This window comes from Ochotona curzoniae, unplaced genomic scaffold (genome assembly GCF_017591425.1).
Source record: "Ochotona curzoniae isolate NIBS_2020 unplaced genomic scaffold, NIBS_Ocur_1.0 scaffold_3223, whole genome shotgun sequence".
Taxonomy (NCBI): domain Eukaryota; kingdom Metazoa; phylum Chordata; class Mammalia; order Lagomorpha; family Ochotonidae; genus Ochotona; species Ochotona curzoniae.
In genome coordinates this window covers 6,575,809-6,595,870 of record NW_024467108.1, presented here as the reverse complement: position 1 = coordinate 6,595,870, position 20,062 = coordinate 6,575,809, and the positions used below count along the sequence as shown (strand labels likewise).

General features: G+C 38.2%; 1 protein-coding gene across 2 annotated transcripts in view; it reads left to right on the top strand.

The window, feature by feature from the left end:
• Positions 1 to 20,062, top strand: part of PAK1 (p21 (RAC1) activated kinase 1) — a 142,561-nt gene that overhangs the window by 118,641 nt on the left and 3,858 nt on the right. For both annotated transcript variants that reach the window (XM_040964434.1, XM_040964435.1), the window contains exons 7-13: positions 163 to 337; positions 1,343 to 1,406; positions 6,009 to 6,057; positions 12,396 to 12,508; positions 15,189 to 15,306; positions 17,299 to 17,398; positions 18,415 to 18,611. In XM_040964434.1, coding sequence (XP_040820368.1) covers positions 163 to 337; positions 1,343 to 1,406; positions 6,009 to 6,057; positions 12,396 to 12,508; positions 15,189 to 15,306; positions 17,299 to 17,398; positions 18,415 to 18,611 — 816 coding nt within the window. The remainder of the gene's footprint in view (positions 1 to 162; positions 338 to 1,342; positions 1,407 to 6,008; positions 6,058 to 12,395; positions 12,509 to 15,188; positions 15,307 to 17,298; positions 17,399 to 18,414; positions 18,612 to 20,062) is intronic.

Below are 20,062 nucleotides of genomic sequence, written 5' to 3'. Positions count from 1 at the left end.
AGTCCATTTCATTCAGAGTATGAGCCTGGGAGAAGAGGAGAAATAAAGTGAATCTTAATGTAAAATAAAGGATGGGTTTATAGGGATTTGTAATGTGGATATTCTGACCCTACATCTATGTTAATAAAGTCTGGCTTCACCAAAATTGTAACAACAATACAGGTATACACGCGTTCTGTGATCGAACCACTTCCTCCTACCCCAACTCGCGATGTGGCTACATCTCCTATTTCACCTGTTGAGAATAACACCACTCCACCCGATGCTCTGACTCGAAATACTGAAAAGCAGAAGAAGAAGTCTAAAATGTCTGATGAGGAGATCTTGGAGAAATTACGTAAGTGCTTTGTAACTTTGGGAAGCTTCGCTGGGCTGTGGCCTAGTCAGACACAGAAAGGATATTCCTCTGGCTCTAAAGAACCCAGTTCTAGTCTTGGGCCTGGACTGGCTGACCTTCCTCAGCACATTAGCTGCACAACTGCAGCAGCACTCCTGAAATTTGTAAATCAAGTGAGAAAATGCATGTGAGAAGTACCATATCCTAGTAATTGGTATTAGTGGGAAGTACTTTGGACTGAAAGATTAAAAACCTAACTCCTAATCTTAGCTCTCACACCGATTTGTTATGTGTCTTTAGATAAATATCTTTTTTTCCCCCCTGTGGACTTCAGTTTCCTATCTCTAGAATTCAAGAGATGGAAACCAGTGAACTCTAACATATCTGTGTCCTTACACATGAAGTATTCCCTGCTGTAAATGTGTTTTTTTACTTTTTCTTGCTGGCTAATTTCTATGTATCCTGTAAAAATCAGCCCAGACTGACATACCATGTTTTTGAAGTCAAACAGAAGGCTACAAAGGCTGTTTTTGTTGTTGTTTTTTACTTCTTTTTCTACCTGTTTGGCATTTATCACTGCGATTATTATATTTCCTTGGAACTTTGTGCTTGCTTGTCTATCTCCCCATGAAATTGAGCTCTTCGAGATCAGGGTTGTCTCAACGGTGTCTCTTAATATGTGTCTTTTTATTTGTAGCACTCAGAGATGGCTTGGTACATAATAAACAAGTATATTGAGAGTAAATATTCACTCAATGAATTAAAAAGGAAATGAATGGCTTTTACACTATTAGAAATGTAACAGATTACTATAAATAAAAGCAATGAAAGAGATGCAATTTAGGATTGCAACTTATTGAGGAGAAAGCAGATTTGGGTAGCATATTTTTAGGTGTATTAAAGATCATTCTTTAATCTTTGCCAATTTCAGGGGTGGGGAACATAGGGCTTGATTTGTGTCTTGATTTAGGTAAAAATGACTCTTGTTTTTTGTTTCTTTCAAAGGAAGCATAGTGAGTGTGGGCGATCCTAAGAAGAAATATACTCGATTTGAGAAGATTGGACAAGGGTTAGTAGGGGCATTTTCTTTCCCTGGAGAAACCAGTCGTGCGCACTGACATTTAAGACTTTGTTTTTGTTTTGCCTCTTGTAAGTCTTCTTTTTCTCTTTCTGCCTCTTTTTTTTTTTTTTACCAGTATGGAGGTCTTATGTTAGGCTGGCTTCAGGTTTGGCAGAATTGTGCCTGGTACGAGAGATGTGCCATTAGCTGACTATGTTGCAGCGATAGTACAAGAATCCACTTACTTTCTTAGCATAAAACCAGCTTGTCAAATTATAGCTCTGCTTTTCCAGAGAAACCTTGCTTGCCTTTACCTACACTTACGCAAAATGGAAGAGCTAATGTAGAAATGATTCTGCTGGTGTAATGGCACGTTTTTCTAGGTAGGTGCCAGAACTCCTGAGTCCTGCTTTCTTGGTCCATCTCTGCTTCATATGTGGTGCCCTGAGAGCATAAAACTGTGCAGAAGTTAACTGGTTGCTAATGTGTGTAAGCCATTGAGAGTCAGACACCGTCTCCCTTTAAGGGCCTCAAATTGACAGAAAGAAATAAGACAGAGAATTGTAATATACTGTGATGAATCTTAAATATCTTTGGCTATTGTTTTTAGCAAAATAAGCCAGACATAAAAGATATAATACCTTGTATAATTCTTTTTATGTGATGTCCAAAAGCAACAGTGCTCACATAAAAGGGGCTTAAAAATATTCATAGAAATGGGTACTAGGAAAAATGCATGGTTTTAACATTTTTTGTGTGTGAAGATTCACATGATCTTCTAGTTTAATTTTTCTGTAAGCTGTGTGATATCTCTGTATATGATAGTGAAAGTTGGAGTCAGTCATGATTAGTTTTCATGAAGAAAGACCTGAGAGGGGGATGGTCGGGGTGAGTGTTGGTGAATGCAGGATCCGAGAAGCTGTAAGTCATACACTTAAGTATCATGCAGATTACTTTAGGCAGCAGGTATTTCTGCATAAAAATGAAAGTAAGATTTTTACAGACCTACCCAAACATGTAAGATTAAAAAGAAACTAAAAAATGAAGTGTTGCTTTTAAATAGACTGTCAGCAGAGTGAAAATATTATAGCTAATAAAATCATTGCCATTTTCTGTTTCAATTTTCTTTTTTAAAGATTTCTTAATTTGAAAGTCAGAATTGCGGAGAGTGAGAACAAGAAAGAGAGGGAAAAGAGAGCTGCTTATTGGTCTTTTGGCTAAAATCAAATGAAAGATGAAGAGATAGAATCTATTCACTGACTTACTTCCTAGAAGCCCTCAATCGCCAAGTCTGGACCAGGCAGCAGCCAACAATTGGGAGCCTCTTATAGGTCTCTCTAGTGGGTTGCAGGGCCCCAAACATTTGGACCATCTTGTGTGCTGCTTTTCCCAGGTCATTTACAGGAAGTTGGATTAAAAATAGAGCAGCTAACGTCTGACTGGCAAGATGCCAGTGTCACAGGCAATGGGTTTACCTGCTCTGCCATGATATGGTCCCCAGTTTTCTTTCTTATGTACCCAAGAACTTCTGAAAATAAGAAAAACTTTTATAATAGAGGGATGCCATATTTGTACAGAACTCTCCAGATTATATCTGTTATTGGCACCTGTTATTTAATTTTCAAAGCAAGTTTGGCTTTGGATGAATCTAATTTTTTCCTGGTTCCAGTGTTTTTCTTACTGAAGTATGCTTTTTGAATCTGAAACGTAGCTTAAGGTAGTTAATACCATGATAGGAAATTCTCTTGTTTGCTACAGAATAAAGTTAATAGCATTTCCTTCAGGGTCAGAGCTTTGGTATAGCACACTGAATATCCACGGTGGTACTGGCATCCCATATGGGCACCATTTCAAGTCCTAGCTGCTTGCTACCCAGCTCCCTGCTAATGTTCTGGAAAAGCAGCAAAAGATGGCCCAAGTCCTTGGGCTCCTGTATCCCCTGGAGACCCAGAAGAAACTCTTGACTCCTGATTTCAGCCTTCAGACCAGCCCAGCTCTGGCTATTGTAGCCTTTTGGGGAGTGAACTGGTGGGTGGAATTTCTCTCTCTCTCTCTCTGTCTCCTCTCTGTATAACTCTGCCTTTCAAATAAAAATAAATGAATAAATACATCTTAAGGGGAGAAAAAAAAGAATGTAGTAGAAAATTCCTTGAACAAGTAATTTTTACTCTTGATTTTCTTCATTTGTAAATTTAAGGAGTAGAATTACAGATTGAGGAACCTTCACCTCAAAAACTTAGAAAAAATATTACAGATGTATAATATCTTTAAGTTGATAACATCTGCAGAGTGTACTTTCTTTGCTTAGTTGACAGGTTTCTTAGTAATGGAAGAGAAGTGAAATATTTATTTATTAAGTACCAACATTCTATACTTTAAAAAAAATAAAAATACACCACAAATGTTGCAAGCTGGTAACATTTTAATTTTTATTTTTTAGAAATAAAGATTTATTTATTATTTGAAAGGTTTAGTGACAGAGAGAAACACACACAGACAGGGACAGTGTCAAGCCAACAGACATCTTCCACCTATTGGTTTACTTCACAAATGGCTTCAAAAGCCAAGACGGGGCCAGGCTGGAAGCAGGAGCCAGAAGCTCCAGCTGGTCTCCCACAGGGATGGCAGGCATGATCATCTCTTGCTCTCTCAAGCACCAAAAGCAAGGAGCTGGTTCAGAAGTAAAACAGACAGAAATTCTGTTCAGTACAAGTATTGAACAGAAATTCTATACTTGTACCAAAGTATAGAATGCCAGGGTTCCAGATGGCAGCTTTACTTTCTGTGCTACAACTGCAGCCCCTGCTTGCCTTGTGTCTTCCTGTTAAAATGTTAAGATGATCATTCTCTGGACCTGCAGTTATGTAGCCAATCATAGTTTCTGTTCAAGGTAGAAAGAATCAGATATTAACCAATGAAACTGAGTAGCTTTCTAGCACTTTTCATCCAGGGAAACGTAGTCCGAAAATGTTGACTCTCTGGAAGTTTTGGCATGTTTTTCCTTTTAGTGTTCATCTAGAAAGATAGGAATCAGATGCCAGCTTTGTGGCAGGAGATGGCTAAGATTGGGATAAGGTGATGAGATAATAAAGAAATAGCTAGCAGGGCAAATAATCAAATCCACGTTTTCTAGCCCATATTTTATACTCATAGTTTCCAAGCATATAGCTAGTGTCCCTTCAAGAGTGTGATTAGGGAGCAGGAGACTGTGATTATTGGCAGAAAAGATAGACTTGGAAAGGATCTGAATTTTTCAGAAAACGTAATCCCAGTGTTTATCTCAAATTTATTCTTAAAATAGACCAGAATTTTAAAACTTCTTTAATGTGTGTCATTTATAAGTGACATATGGCTTGGACACATGGATGTATATTATAATTTATTTGCCTACAAATATATGGGTTAATGATTATAGTTATAAAATGAGGATTTTAATTATTTTGAATTGATGTTATTTTTCTAGCATTATTTCTAGCATCTCTCCTTCACTCCCTGAGCTAAATAAGTAAAGGCGTCATGCGTACTGTGCACATATGTGTACCTTGAGAGTGGGGGAGAAGTAGTTACCTGTGGTATCAGATTTTCTGGGAGCAAATGTATTTGGGAAAAAAGCAACATAGGCTTAGCATCATTTTATGTTTAAAAAGTGAAAACTGAAGGCTTTTGTTATAATATATATGACAGAAAATAAAATTCACTTATCGCCTCGACAGGATAAATGATTAGAAAACACAATTTCAAAGTGTGTTGGGATCCTGTACTCTCAGTGTGGGAAGAGTAGTTTGAGATTATCTTAGACTTTTCAATGTGGTTTTTATTTATTTATTTTTTGTTACTCATGGTTTTTAAATATGGATGTTAATAAAATAAAAATGCGTAACTGTACAACCCGGGGGGTCCTGGCTGTAGTTCCGATGTCATCAGACCCTATCAGAGGGTTTGTGGGCATTTCTCTCCTCTACAAATTAGCACCTAATAAATGAATGAATAAACAAATTATCCTAACATAGATTTCCTCATGTATATGTCAGAGGTAATACTCCCTATAGCACAAAACGTAAGAAAAAAATGTTTTATAAGGCCCTATGTTTAAAATGTCTTTAAAAAAATCACAGGTCTGATCTTATCTCTGTTTACAGATGAGGAAGTTTACAGGAAATTAGTTTGCCAAGAATGGTAAAGGAAAGGAGAGAAGCAAGCAGACACAGGAACCTAGCGTGTATTGAACACCTGTTAAGTTTTAGACACTTGGCCAAGTGCTTCACATAAAGTAATGAGTTCCAAATAGTTTATGTACTTCTGTGTTCAAGATTTAAGAAAGTAAAGCCCAGAGAAACTAAATAATTGATAAGATCATGTGGTTAATAGGTACTGTATAGAAGTTTTAGATCAGAACTCAGGTCTGCTTTCCTTCTAGTGCCTGTATTTTCTTTACTACTACATACTGCTTCTCAACTATGAGGATGGAAGAGCTTCAGCTGGGAGAATTACTTTTTGGTGCTATTGTTATTAACATTTACATGGCCAGATTGTGTGTAGAGATGTATTTAACAACTATCACTTCATGACATCTGTGTTTTTTCCCTCTCTCTTTTTCCCACACCTGTTCAGTGCTTCAGGCACCGTGTACACTGCGATGGATGTAGCCACGGGACAGGAGGTGAGTATCTACCGGTTGTTGCTACTTCAGTTCTGTTTGTCTTTATCTGGGGTCAAGTTTTAGCCCTTCTAAACTCAATCGGGGCACTGATAATTTCTTACTATTGCCAGACTACAATCAAATGCTAGACAGATTTTGGAAAGTCACCGCAGTAGTAGTGTGGAGAAGAGATTGGAGGCGGTTGAAAGTACACCATGTAAATCAAGAATTTTTACTGCGTAATCACAGGTGAGAGAGGATGGTTTGGATTTAGGTAATAGCATAGTGCTGATGGACAGAAGTAGATAAATTTGAGAGATACTTAAGAGGAAGATTTTAAAATATATTTATTTTAATTATTGTATTTGAAATACAAGAGACAAAGACCAAAAAAAGATCTAACATTCTTTGGTTCACTCTTCAAATGCTTACAACAACCAGGCCTGGGTCAGGCTGAAGCCAGGAGTAAATAACTCCATACAGGTGTCTCATGTGGGTGGCAAGGACTCAAATACTCCTGCTATCACCTACTGTGTTCCAGAATGTACACCAGCAGGAAGTTAGAGTGGTACTAGTTAGGAAGTTAGGTACTAGTTAGGAAGTTAGGAGTGGTACTAGGGCTTGAACTCGGGCCTTACAATGTGGAAATTCACCATCCCAAGTGCCAGTTTAACCGTGTGTCAAACTCTTCCCCCTAAGGTAGATCCAATATGATTTGGTGATAGATTTAATGTGAGGATGAGTTTGTAAAAGTTTTATTCAAGGAAAAAGGAAAAAGATGGGAGTAAGCATAAAGAAGTTGGATACTGCCTGAGAGACTGTCTTATAAAATTATCTAGTAGACAATTGATTTTTACAAATTTGAAGACAAATCTGATATAGGAGACACTTAATTAAATCTGTGTTTCTTGTCTCCGAGTCTAGTAGTCTTGCCACTGTTGTGTGCCTAGGGCTCCAGTAGACTTTGGAATTCCTGATTACTTAGAGTTACCTCTCTCTTATTCATTTCATTAGTCCAGGAGGATAATGCCTTGTTAATAAAGCCTGCTGATCCAAGTTGACATTGTGGCACAATAGGTTAAGCTGCTACTTGTAAGTCATGAATCCCATGTTGGAGCATCAATTCAACTTCTGGCTGCTTCGGCTCTATTCCAGCTCGGCTCACTGCTAATTTGGATGGGAAGGAAGCTGATGGTAGTCCAAGTGCTTGGGCTTTTGCCACCCATGTAGGAAAAAAAACTTGGATGGAGATCTGGACTCCTGACTTTAGCCTGGCACATTCCCAGCCATTGAAGTCATTTCATTTGAGGGGTGAACTGCTGGACAAAAGATAAATTTATTGTCTCTTGCTTTGCCACTCTGCCTTTCAAATAAGTAGAATAAATATTGGGAATAACATTGTGATACACATGTAAGGCCTCAGCCTGCAGTGCTGTTAATGCCAGCTGTTTCACTTCTAACACATCTCCCTGCTAAAGGCCAGGGAAAAAGCAGTGGAAGATGGTTCAAGTGCTTCAACTCCTACTACCCATAAGGGAGACTCAGAAGAAGCCCTTGGCTCCTGGCTTCTGCCTGGGAATGAACCATCATATAGAAGACTTGCTTCTATGCCCTATTTTCTCTGTTTCTTTCCTTCTCAGGCTGTAATTATGACTTTCAAATAAATAAGCATTTGATAACTTTTTTTAATCTTCAAAAAAATTGCTGGGCCAGTATTGTGGCACAGCACGTTAGGCTGCTGCCAATGATGCTGGCATTACGTATGAGCTTTGGTTTTAATCCCAGCTGTCCTAGTTCCAGTCCAATTTCCTACTGATGTACCTGGGAAACCAGCAGAAAGTAGCCTGAGTTCTTGGGCCCCTCCCAGCAATGTGTGAGACATGGATGGAGTTCCAGGCTCCTGGCTTCCATATGTCTTAGACCCAGCTGTTGTGACCAATGTGGAGTAAACAATTGGATATAAGACACCTCTCTCTGTCCCTCTCTAACTCTGCCTCTTAAATAAGTAAATAATATATATTTTTTAAATTCATGGAAAAAACAAGCCACTGTAGCAGAAGATGCCATGAAGGGAGTGTACGTGCTGTGATGTCTTGCAAGGGATGGCTGTGGGTGTCAGCTACCTGGAACGAGCTCTTGATTCAAGGAGTACCAAGAATCACACCAGGAGTCTGAGGATCCATCTGAGAACCACTTATAAGTTTTTGGTAGTTAAAATCTCCAGGCTAACTCTAGCCCTGGGGAAATTAGAGTTCAAAGAATAGCATGTATTTCACTGGGCTCTTAGGAGCCTTTTACAAGTGTTAAAGTCAAATACTGGGGCTCTACCTAGGGCAGGTGGACTATTATATCATCGTTGTGGTTAGCAATTCACTCATTGTTCTTTGAGGTGAGAGTCCGAAGACACAGATACTTACCTTTAGCTTTTAATGTAACAAGCCATTGGACCTCCCTGAGCCTGGATTTTATTTACTTATAAGATGTATATGACAATATGTTCCTTACAAAGATGTGTAAGAATTCAGCAAATCAATGTATATGGTGTCATAGACTTTTAGGACCACATATTTATTTAACTTATATACATATTTCTTTATTGTACAAAGCATTTGCTGAGCATTAGCTTGGTGCTGCTCCTGTGCTGAGAACACAGTTCAGTCTTGAGTAGGTGCTAGGATGTTAAAATCAGACTGAAACATAATAACAGATCATGACTCGCATTGTTTTTACATGAAAGTTTTACAGTGCTTACAGGAATCTTCCATAAACGAAAAATAATGGTGAAGAACGAGAAGAGGAAAGGTGGCATTAGTGTACCTGTTTGAGAGATGATAAAAGATGTTGAAAGATTTGCAGAGACAAGAAAGAGATTATGCTAACCCTAGAAAGAAACCCTGGGAGGTAGCTAGTAGTGTTTCCTTTTTCCAGGTGAGGAATTTGAGGCTTAGGCAAATGCAAGTAGGTTTTTGTAGGGTTGTGCTCTCAGTGAACAGCAAGGAAGTGGGATAGAGTGCTTTGCCTCTAGGTTCTGTGTGTTGCATGCTGAAAGGACACAGCAGGGCTGAGATTAGGTGCCAGGCATCCTTGGTCATGGTTCTGGCCTTAGAGGCCTCGTGTCCTTGATGGGGAGCGAGGGGGTGATGAACAGTTCTTAGAAGGCAAGAAGGCTGCTTGTATGAGATGGTGACCACAGGAAAGAGAAACTCAGCTTCACTGTGTGCCTGCCTTGTGGTTTTCAAACTATGAATGGAACTGAGTGCATTAGGGGCTAATGCATTGTGGTGAGGAAGGCCTCATTTCCTGCCCCAGGGAGTGTAAATCATTAGCAGAGCTGGCAGGATGCTCTGCCTTAGTGAATGAGTGCTCCTTGGGTGTTTTCTAGCTGGAAGAGCAGAGTTACTGTGTGTCACATATCGGAAGGTTAGCATGTTAGCTGGGAAGACTTCCAGTTATGGATTCAACAATCATTCTTTTAAGCTTGTTTTTACAAGGAATATGTATAAAAGAACAGGTTGGAAAAGCCTTTGAGGTTCATATGGACTTGTGGGCTTTGGTTACAACCTTAGGCAATATTTTTATTAGTCTTAGTCTTAGTTTCATTGCCTGAAAATATCATGGGGCCCAAAAATGGGATCCAGTGCAATAGCCTAGTGGCTAAAGTCCTCACCTTGCATGCGCTGGGATCCCATATGGGCACCAGTTCGGCAGCCCTGCTTCTCATCCAGCTCCCTGTTTGTGGCCTGGGAAAGCAGTCGAGGATAGCCCAAAGCTTTGGGACCCTCACCCGTGTGGAAGACCTGAAAGAGGCTCCGGTCTCCTGGCTTTGGATCAGTGCAGCTCTGGCTGTTGTGGCTACTTGGGGAGTAAATCAACGGATGGAAGATCTTCTCTGTCTCTCTTCCTTTCTGTATATCTGACTTTCCAATAAGAATAAAATAAATCTTTTTAAAAAAAAAACAATAACAAGAAAATACCATGATTTTTACTGTGCAGGGTTGTTGTTAGGTTTCACTGAGCTAATATAGGTAATAACCCAGCACAGAGCCTGGCATACAGAAGGCATTCAGTATACAATAGTGATGTGAAGGTGGTTGATTTTTGCTACTGTTCTTACCACTATCACTGTCATTCTTAAAATGCATGTTTATTTTGTTGTTGTTGTTGTTGTTTGATAGGCAGAGAAAGGGGGAGATCTAAAGAGAAAGATATTCCATCCACTGACTCACTTCCCTCCCACTGCCTTGTAACAGTCAGAGCTGGGCCAGGAGCTGCACCACCTGCTCCAGCTATGGCAGTCATTTGGGGAATGAACCAATTAATAGAGATCTCTCTCTCTCTCTCTCTCTCACTTACTCTCCTTTTCTATAACTCTTTCAAATAAAAATAAATCTTTTTTAAAAATCATTTAAAAGTGAACTGTTTCTTCAGAAGACTGCCAGTAATTGACTTGAGGAAATAATAGAGCTAGGAGATTTTCCCATAGAGACTTGAACTGTTCATTTTTTTGTACTTTTCTCTTAAAAGATATAATTGTTTCTTTGAAAGTCATTACAGAGAGGAACAGAGCCATCTGGTGTCCATTTGTTGGGCTGCGCTCTTGAAGCCATAACAGCCAGAGTTGGGCCAGGCTAGAACCAGGAGAATCTTCTTAATTTTCCACATGGGTAGCAGGTGCATACTCGGACCATCTTCCACTTCTTTTCTCAGGCTATTAGCAGGGAGCTATGTTGGAAGTGGAGCATCTGGGACATGAAGCAATGTCCCTATGGCATACCAGCAGATCAGGTTCCCATTTTCTTTTTCTTTTTTTTGTTTTTTCTTTTTTTTTTTTAATTTCTTTTTTTTTTTTTGTTATTTCTTTTTGTCTTTTGTTTTTATTCTAGTTTGTTTTTTATTTTTGTTTTTTTAGTTATTTTTTTGTTTTTTTGTTTTTTTGTTTTTTAATTAATTAATTAATTTATTTATTTATTTATTTTTGCAGGTTCCCATTTTACTTGCTATACCACATGACATCAGCCCCTCCTTCTACTTTTTGATGCTTCTGGAAAGATATTTTAGTTCTAATAGATATTCATGTTCTTGTATACTACATGAAAAAAAGAGGCGGGGGGATCTCTAGGGAGTGAACACCTAGCAAACAATTTAAGGTGTGCTTGTGTGGTGACACAGCAGCTTGTTGCTGACTTCAGTTGTTTGAAACCAAAATATTTGCCAACCCATTGATTTTTTTTCTTCTTTTTCTCTAACATTTGCTGATCACAAAATGTCAGTTCCTGTGCTTAACACAAAGGATTCTGGGCTTTCACCAGAACTCTCAAACTTGGAGATGCACATGTGTATATGCATGTGTGCACATACAACATACAAGAAAGCATGTTGTTAATTCTGTAAGAATGGTGTTAGTATCTTCATAGAGCCTTAACGAAGGGGCAAAGCATATTTGATTTGAGAATAATCTTAGCTTTAGCCTGATATAAAACCTAAGTAGCTTTTGAATGTGTAGATATGATGTAGGATTTTCCAGATGGAAAGATCCTGAGCAAAGATAGGAAAACATGAGGCTATGAAAGAATCCCAGTAGAACGTGCTTACTTTCAGTGGTGGTTTTGTAATAAGATGTAATTTATGGTTTGTGTTTTTTGTTTTTGTTTTTTTTTTTTTTTGAGGAGGAACAAGTGTTACCACATATGTACTGTAGGAAAAGTTTAAATGTATATATGCAGAATAAGTTAAGTGAAATAAAATAACATTTGAGCATTCTAATCTCAACTCTGTTGCCTAGTACCCATGTACCAAGTCAAATACCCTCTCTGAATCCCATTTTTTTTTAACCCTTTGAGGGTAATATTTAACACACAAGCTATTATGAAGGAAGGTTTAACAAAATAACAAATCTGAGACATTTCAGGTGTTGCCTGTTGCACAGAATTGGATACAGTGCCTTGCAAACTAAAGTATACCTTGTATTTGTGTTATGTGAAAATGTATGTGTAGAGATAAAGTCTTTTCAAAACTCACATTCAACATGGGATAGTATCTGCTTTGTCTGAAGTGTTTTTCCATATCAAAGTTTGGTGCTTAAATTCTGGTGTATGTAACCCAAAGGTCTCATGAAAATGTAAGTTTCTGATGGGTCATGAAAATAATTCTAGTGAGGTCCCAGATGATGATGTTGTTGCTGGTTTGGAGACTTCAGTTTAAGAACCATTTGTCTGCATTGATACATTGTGAATTACCCAAGAACTAAAACTACACATTGCTCATCTTTTTTGCCTTAGTAGTTAGTGTTCTAGTACTCAGTAGGTGCTCAGTAGATATTAAATGACTCAAGTTGTACATTTGCTGTACTTTGTTTCCAGGTGGCCATTAAGCAGATGAATCTGCAGCAGCAGCCAAAGAAAGAGCTGATCATTAATGAGATCCTAGTCATGAGGGAAAACAAGAACCCAAACATAGTAAACTATCTGGACAGGTATGTAATGGTGGGTCCTATCAGGGGGACTAGAGCCTTTCAGGATGATGGGTGGTGATGGGTGGTGGAGTTGTCTGAGGACGTGGAAATATCAGCATTCAAAACTGCTTATATGTATTAATCCTCTGAGGTGACCATCCCTGAACTCAGCTCTGTATAAAGCTGGACACCTTGAATTGCTTTCAGATCCTTTCAGGACCAGGGCGAACCTTACCCTGCGGTTTCTTATGGTTGTTTGTGATAGTATTTGTTCTATCTTGGGGAGCCCTTCTACCTGTCCTTCTGACATCATGCAGGTCCTTAACTTATTCTACACCCCAAGACTTTGCCTAATGTACTCACGCTCCTGAATAACTTACTGGTCCTCCTAAAATGCAGTAAGTTATTCAGGAGCTTCATCCAGACTCCTACATGGTGGCAGGGACCTACATACTTGGGACATTATTTACAACATTTCTAGCAGAAAACTGGATGGGCAGGGGGCAGACTGTACTTGAACTTACTTAGAGATTTGGGATGCTGGCATCAGAAGTTGTGACTCGTTCTGTTGTATCACAATACCAACCTCAACTCTACACAATTTAATGATCCCATTGTTGTTTTGATTTTTAGAATGCCTATTTTATTGACTCCTAGTAAGTTTTTAGTCAACTGAAATCACTGATCTTGTTTACATAATCTTGTATTAAACTGAATATATAGAATTTTTAGCTATCTTTATTAAATCTTAATTTTGTTATTATAACTGATTAGTCTGCCAAAATTATTTCTTCTGTGTAGTCAGAATGGTTATAGCTGGCATTTCAATTGTGTTTTAATTTGTACCTGTTTTCATGAAGAGTATTTTGTGAGGTAGAACTTACTCGTATTTTATAGATGAGGAAACAGAAAGTTCATAGAAGTTAATTCGTTGACCAAAACCAGTAGATTAGTAAGAAACAAATCAAGTCTTTGAGTTTAAATATTCCTAGCACCAAAATCCATATCCTGTCATATCATTCTTTTTTCCCCATACCCAGGTTTCAGAGATGTCATAGATGGAGATGTTAATGGAAAAAGTGGCGATCTAGTTTCTTTATTACTTGCATTGCATTACCAGCTACCTTTCCTTGCTGTTCTCAGACTTCATAAATGTGCTTACTGGTTCTATATCTAAAATGTTGGTAATTTTCAGTTTCTTTAAAAATGTAATAGAGTTTTGACCTTCCCAGCATAATATATTGGTGGCTGTAGACTAGACTGTTGTTTTTAGAGGTGGTTGTCTTTCCTCAAAAATGGTCCTGAATTACCTCGAAGAATCCTCTCAGCATTTTTTTAAATAGCTTCCCAAATGTTAAGAACTTTAATTTTAAGAACTTTGTAACTTTAGTTACAAAGAATTCTGAGTTTTATAGAAACAGCACTGGAATTTAAGAGAACGGAATTTAAATGTTGCCCTTTAACAGTTGTTAAAGACAGTTACTAAATCAGTAGTCTCATCTTGACAGCTGTGAAATAGCAAGGTAAAGATCAAATGACATACATACCACATAGCTCAAACCTATCAAAAATTGCTTTTAAAAATCTAGTTTCTTTTTAAAGATTCATTCATTCATTTATTTTGAAAGTCAGAGTCACAGAAACGAATAGAGACAGAGAGAGAAGAGATCTTCTATCCATTGATTCATTCTCCAGATAGCTACAACAGCTAGCCTAGGCCATGCTGAAGCCAGGAGGCAGGAGCTTTTTCCGGGTGTCACATGAGTGGTAGTGGCCCAGGTAGTTGAGCCATCTTTCACTACCTTCCCTAGATTTTTAACTGGGAGATGGCTCAGAAGCTGAGAACTCAAACCAGCATCCATGTGGGAAGCTGGTATTGCAGGTTGCAGCTTTACGTGCTGTGCCACAATACCGGCCCTATCAATCTACTGTCTGCCAGGAGAAGTCTGTAGGGTAGTGTGTGGTTTTTTGTTTTGTTGCTGTTATTGTTTTTGGTTATTCTACAGGTGAGGAAACACTGACCAACAGGCCAGGTAGTCTTTTTTTTAATTTGTCCCATAACAAGGCTGAGTGATTAAAGCCCTCAATGAAACCCTCAGTCATATCCATATATATAATTCATGTCAGTCTGTAATCTCTACAGATCAGAGCCATAAACTCTCAAAATGGAGGTTACTGTCAGCATAATTACTATGTATGAAACACTTTACATATAATTTTTAAAGGACTTAGACAACCATTATTTTATTTAACGTTTACAGTTGTATTATTTTACTCATTGGTTTATTCAGTAAATATTGACATCTGATTTGCATCTCTGAGTAAAATTTTTGACAAGACCTGATACTTGACCTCTTGGATCTCAGATCCAGTAGAACTCAGGGAAGATAGTAGCTCTGTTATGCTGGTAACATGGACTTCATTCCAATCTTTGTAAAATGTTTGAGTATTCCCTGTTTAGCTGCTTCTAGAGACATGGGAATCCTGCTAGTCCTAATTTTAGAAAATATTTCTCTGTGTTATGGTGAAATATGTTTTTTATCACATCTTCAGCCTCGTCATCTTTGGGGCTCCACTGAACATGTGTCCTTTGTTTTATTCAGGAACTCTGCCAGAATTGATTGAAATGCAATTTTATGCTGTGTGTATGCTTGGCCTTTGAAACTCTGTATTCTCTATCTCTTTACTTGTACTTTCTCAGTTACCTTGTGGGTGATGAGCTGTGGGTTGTCATGGAATACTTAGCTGGAGGCTCCTTGACGGATGTGGTGACGGAAACCTGTATGGATGAAGGCCAGATTGCAGCTGTGTGCCGTGAGGTAAGGCCAGAAGCCGGGCAGCCTGGAGCAGGCAGCGGCCTTTATATCCTTGTCTCCTAGAGCTCTACACCAGTGAAAGCTCAGCTGTGGCTCTGGGAAGTAGAAGTTAGTGCTAGCAGTTCATCCTTCCTGTGTTAGGGCTGGATTTTACTTTTACTTTTTCTTTAAGGATAACTTTATTATGCTCATTATAGAAAATGAAAAGTTTCCAGAAAGTATGTATTTTTGAGAATCATTCCATAATTTCCATCATTAAGGGTAACTGCTATAAACACCTTATGATATTTTCCTTTAAAATGTATATGAATATGTCCATTTGCCTTCTCTTCCTTGTTTATGTGTATGCTGTGAAGGAAATAAAAACCAAATAAAAGAGTAGGGACAACATGCTATGTTAACAGGGTGGTCTTGGAAAGTTTCACTGTAGATTTGAGTAAGCATGTAAATGGTGTTCAAAGGCAAGCCAGCAAAAATCTTGGGCAAAATGTTTTCAGACACTAGATTAAGAAAAATCAAGCCAGAAAAGGTACTCTTCTGTCTTCCCATTGCTATTAAGTGGCTAGAATTTAAAATATACTGCTATGTGAAAAAACGGTGAAGCCCTTCAGAAGGTCTCTGAGAAGCCATCCTTAGGGAAGAGCCATGTTTTTACATTTCCACTAGATCAGGCAGGTGAGGGAACATTGAGAAATCAGTGATCCTGATGTTTTAGTGATGATAGGGTAGACCCCTGTGATGACTCATTAATAGAAAAGGTAGGAAAGTTAGGAAAGGTAGATGATTGATTGGTGTTTCAATTTTCATAGGAGTGTAAGTATAATGATGTGATTGGGATTTGATGATGCAAAAATCTAGAGGCATAGAGGAGGATTTATGTAGTTGCTTAAATAAATATTAGGAAAAATGAAATAATGTGAAGCCAATACAGCCCTAGAAAATATGTCCATTTTTGCATTAGCAACTTTGGGATCTAGAAGGCACTTATTAAATTAATGGTACTAACACTAAGCTATGAGGATTCTTAGGAGTTTTCACTTTTTTCTTTTTCAATAACTAAAGCAATGCTTTTCAACCTTTTTTTTTCCCATTATCATCCTGATAAGGAGCCTTTTAATTAATTTTTCATATCACATTCTCTATCATGTTTTTTCCTATGGATGTATTTTTTCTGTATACTTTGGAGGGCCATAAACTATTGTAATGTCGAAAATTTTTTTCATCCCCACAGTCACTGGTAAAGTATGGATGCATACATATACTTAAGAAAATTGTTTGCCTCAAATTATTCATATGTAGAATGGAAACTACAACAATCACACTATATATGCAAATGGGGTACTGTATGTATTAAAAGGCACTTGGAAAAAGTTTAGATGCTACATAAATAGGTGATATTACTGTTCTTTAGTTCTAATGGAGATCATCTTCCCTTCTTAAAATAACTAAGGTACATTTCACATAACCATATAGTCCATCCATTTGAAGTACATAATTAACTGGACGCTAGTGTATTTATGGAGTTAGGTCATTTGTCTCCATACATTTTGTAGATGTGTCAAATTCAGCATAACCAACATAGCATCACCTCCTTGCCAAAATAAGATTATCTTACCGACTACTTCTAATGCCACTTCCCGCTGTCTACTTTCCATGACATGACGCTTATTTTTTATTCCATTTTTCAGTCATTTTTCCTGGATCTTAATTTATTCAGAATCTGATGTTGTATTAAGACAAAACAAAACAAAACAAAATATCAAAATAAATGGCAAGAACTACTAGTATAAGGATACTGCCGTATAAAAGGGTATTAGGACAGCAGAAGGAAGACTTGGTTCTAGAGCCTGCTTTGCTACTGATGTGAGACAGGTCCTTTTATTCATTAGTGCCTTACTTTATTTATCTTAAAGTAAAGAGCTTAAATTGATTTTCTGTTAGATCTTCTGTATTAAATGGCCTTTCTTTGTTCTTCTCCCCATACCACTTAAATAGTGTCTACAGGCTCTGGAGTTTCTGCATTCAAACCAGGTCATACACAGAGACATCAAGAGTGATAATATTTTATTGGGAATGGATGGCTCAGTCAAACTAAGTAAGTAGGACTCGTAGGAGTGAAAATACTTCTCTCCCTTTGGGGTTTATTTCCTGTGGGTGATAATCATACCAACTACAACACTTAACCAAAGGGTTTTTAGTATTTCATTAGTTGTATAAACTTTTTTATAATTCTTGGTAATACATTTTCATTATTGTTACAGTCATTTATACAGTTAGCTAAAAATAAATAAATAAATAAAATAAAGGAATCCTGTGAGCCTGTTTTACTCTAGGTCCTGTGTGGACACTGGGCTTGCATTTTGCCTCCTTTCAGGGAGTTCCCAGTCTCATCATGTAAGAGGCATCTAAAGGATAATTAGGAAGTTTTTTATCCTATCTTCTATTCAGACACTCATTTGCAGTTCTTGCTGAGTATTTGTTACATGCTGGACTATGAAAAACTAAGGACACATAGTCCTAGCTGTCAAAGTCCTCCTAATTTAACTAAGTGTATAATTTCAACATAATACAAAAAGAACTGTAGACAGAGCATTCATACTATTTTATTAAGATTTACTAGCCTAGCCAAGCTGACTATGTCACGAGGGGATGAGCAGTTTGGGGAAAGACTGTTAGTACCTTCTCACCTGGACACGTGGAAAAACTTGTAAAAACTGGGCCCTGCTTAGTTGTAAGTAAATGAACTTTAGTCAGACTAATGCCCAGAAAATAGGCAAGTGCCATAGATTCAAGGATGTTGGAACAGTTTTCCAAAACAAAGGAGAATTGGGGCATACCTCTAGGCCAAATGGCAGCTTGCATTTATTGCTTCTCATTCTAGTTCGGGGGGAGGTGGAGGATAGAAGTGATGGTTCTGATGTTCCTCTTCTTTTCAAGGTTGATCAGAGAATTGACTTAGAGCTGGATATGGCATTCAAGCGATTTGCATTTTGTGAAGCCAAGAGGTAGCAGAGCTGGGAGCCAGGCAAAGCTGGACACCTTGGGGTAGACACACAGTGCTTAAAAGATAGAGTGCCCTAATTGTGTGCTTTTCGCTTTTGTTTTTCCTAGCTGATTTTGGATTCTGTGCACAAATAACTCCAGAGCAGAGCAAACGGAGCACAATGGTGGGAACCCCGTACTGGATGGCACCAGAAGTCGTGACACGAAAGGCCTATGGGCCCAAGGTTGACATCTGGTCCCTGGGCATCATGGCCATTGAAATGATTGAAGGGGAGCCCCCATACCTCAATGAAAACCCTCTGAGAGTAAGCATTAAAAGACCTATTTCAAGTGATTTTGGTTATTGTCACTAGTCCCAGGAACTGGGACTTCAGTTACACTCTACATGTCCACTTGAGATATTTCTTTTCTGGGTAAACTAAACACTGTTGAATTTAAAGTGCAAATGCTCAAAGGAAACCAATATTGTAAGTCATTCATCTGTGTATTCCATAATTATTTGAGTTTCTGTTATGTGTAAGAAATTGTTCTCATAAAACAGTTTCTGGTAACAGATGATATATGCTGTGAAAAAAATGCATAAAGATTTACGAGAGTATTAAAGAAAAGCTAGAGAGAAAAAAAATAGCAGAGAAGGAAGTTCTCCAAGTTACTTTAGCAGAAACCTGAAAGCAGTAACTGAAGAATGAACCATGAGATTAATCTCATGACCAGTTTTGTAGGTATCCAGTGTTTAAAGGACAACGTAGTTGTTGTATTCTAGGGAAAGTGCCCCAAAGAGGCTGGTGTCCTTAAAATGGGTGAAGGTGGGGGGAGTGACAAACAGAATCAAGGAACCATCAGGTAACCAAATAGGCATTGTGGAACCTGGCTTCTATTCTGCAGAGGTGTCACTGATGTATTGTCAGTTGAACAGTGGCATGGTATGATATTTTTGGTGTGTTATGGAAAATGGACTGGGATTAAAGTAGATGACCACGAAGGTATCAGAGTCAGTGCATAGAGAACACCTGTTTTGGATGGAGGTTGAAATTAGTAAATAAGAGCAATCAGAATAATATTCACATTTTCCCACAATCAAAATTATCAGTCAGCTTGCATTTGTGTTGCTCTGTTCTGCTGCCCTTCACCTATGATGATGAAGAATCATCTGAGCTCTAACCTAAAAAATGCCCTTGACCTCAGACTTGACCCCATCTCACTCCTCCTGTTAAGGACTTCGCTTTTTCAGCCATCATTTCTCTCTTGTACGTGGTCATTGGCTACCTTTCTGTGTAATTACTCTTATTAGCATATAAAGATTCTTTTTTTATAATAGCCCTCCCTTGATCCTTCTTCAAGCTTTTGCTCCAATCTGTTATTTATTTATTTACTTTTATTTGAAAGAGTTATAAAAAGAGAGAGGGGGGAAGATATAGAGAAACATAGAGCAGTCTTCCAGCCACTAGATCACTCCCCAGATGGTCACAGTGGCCAGAGCTAGACCAGTCTGAAGCTGGGAGCCTGGAGCATCGTTTGATGCTTTCCCAGACTGTAAGCAGGGAGCTGGATCAGAAATTGAGCAGCCAGGAATTGGACCAGTGCCTATTATGGGATGCCAGCAGTGCAACTTGAGAACTAGCCTGATATGCCACCCTGGCCCTTCTGTTATTCTTTGCAGTGAAACTGTTTTAAAAAAGAAAAAACTTTATGCATGTCACCTTAATTTCCTCTTTTTCTACCTTCATGAATTTAATTAGGCTTTCATTCTACTACT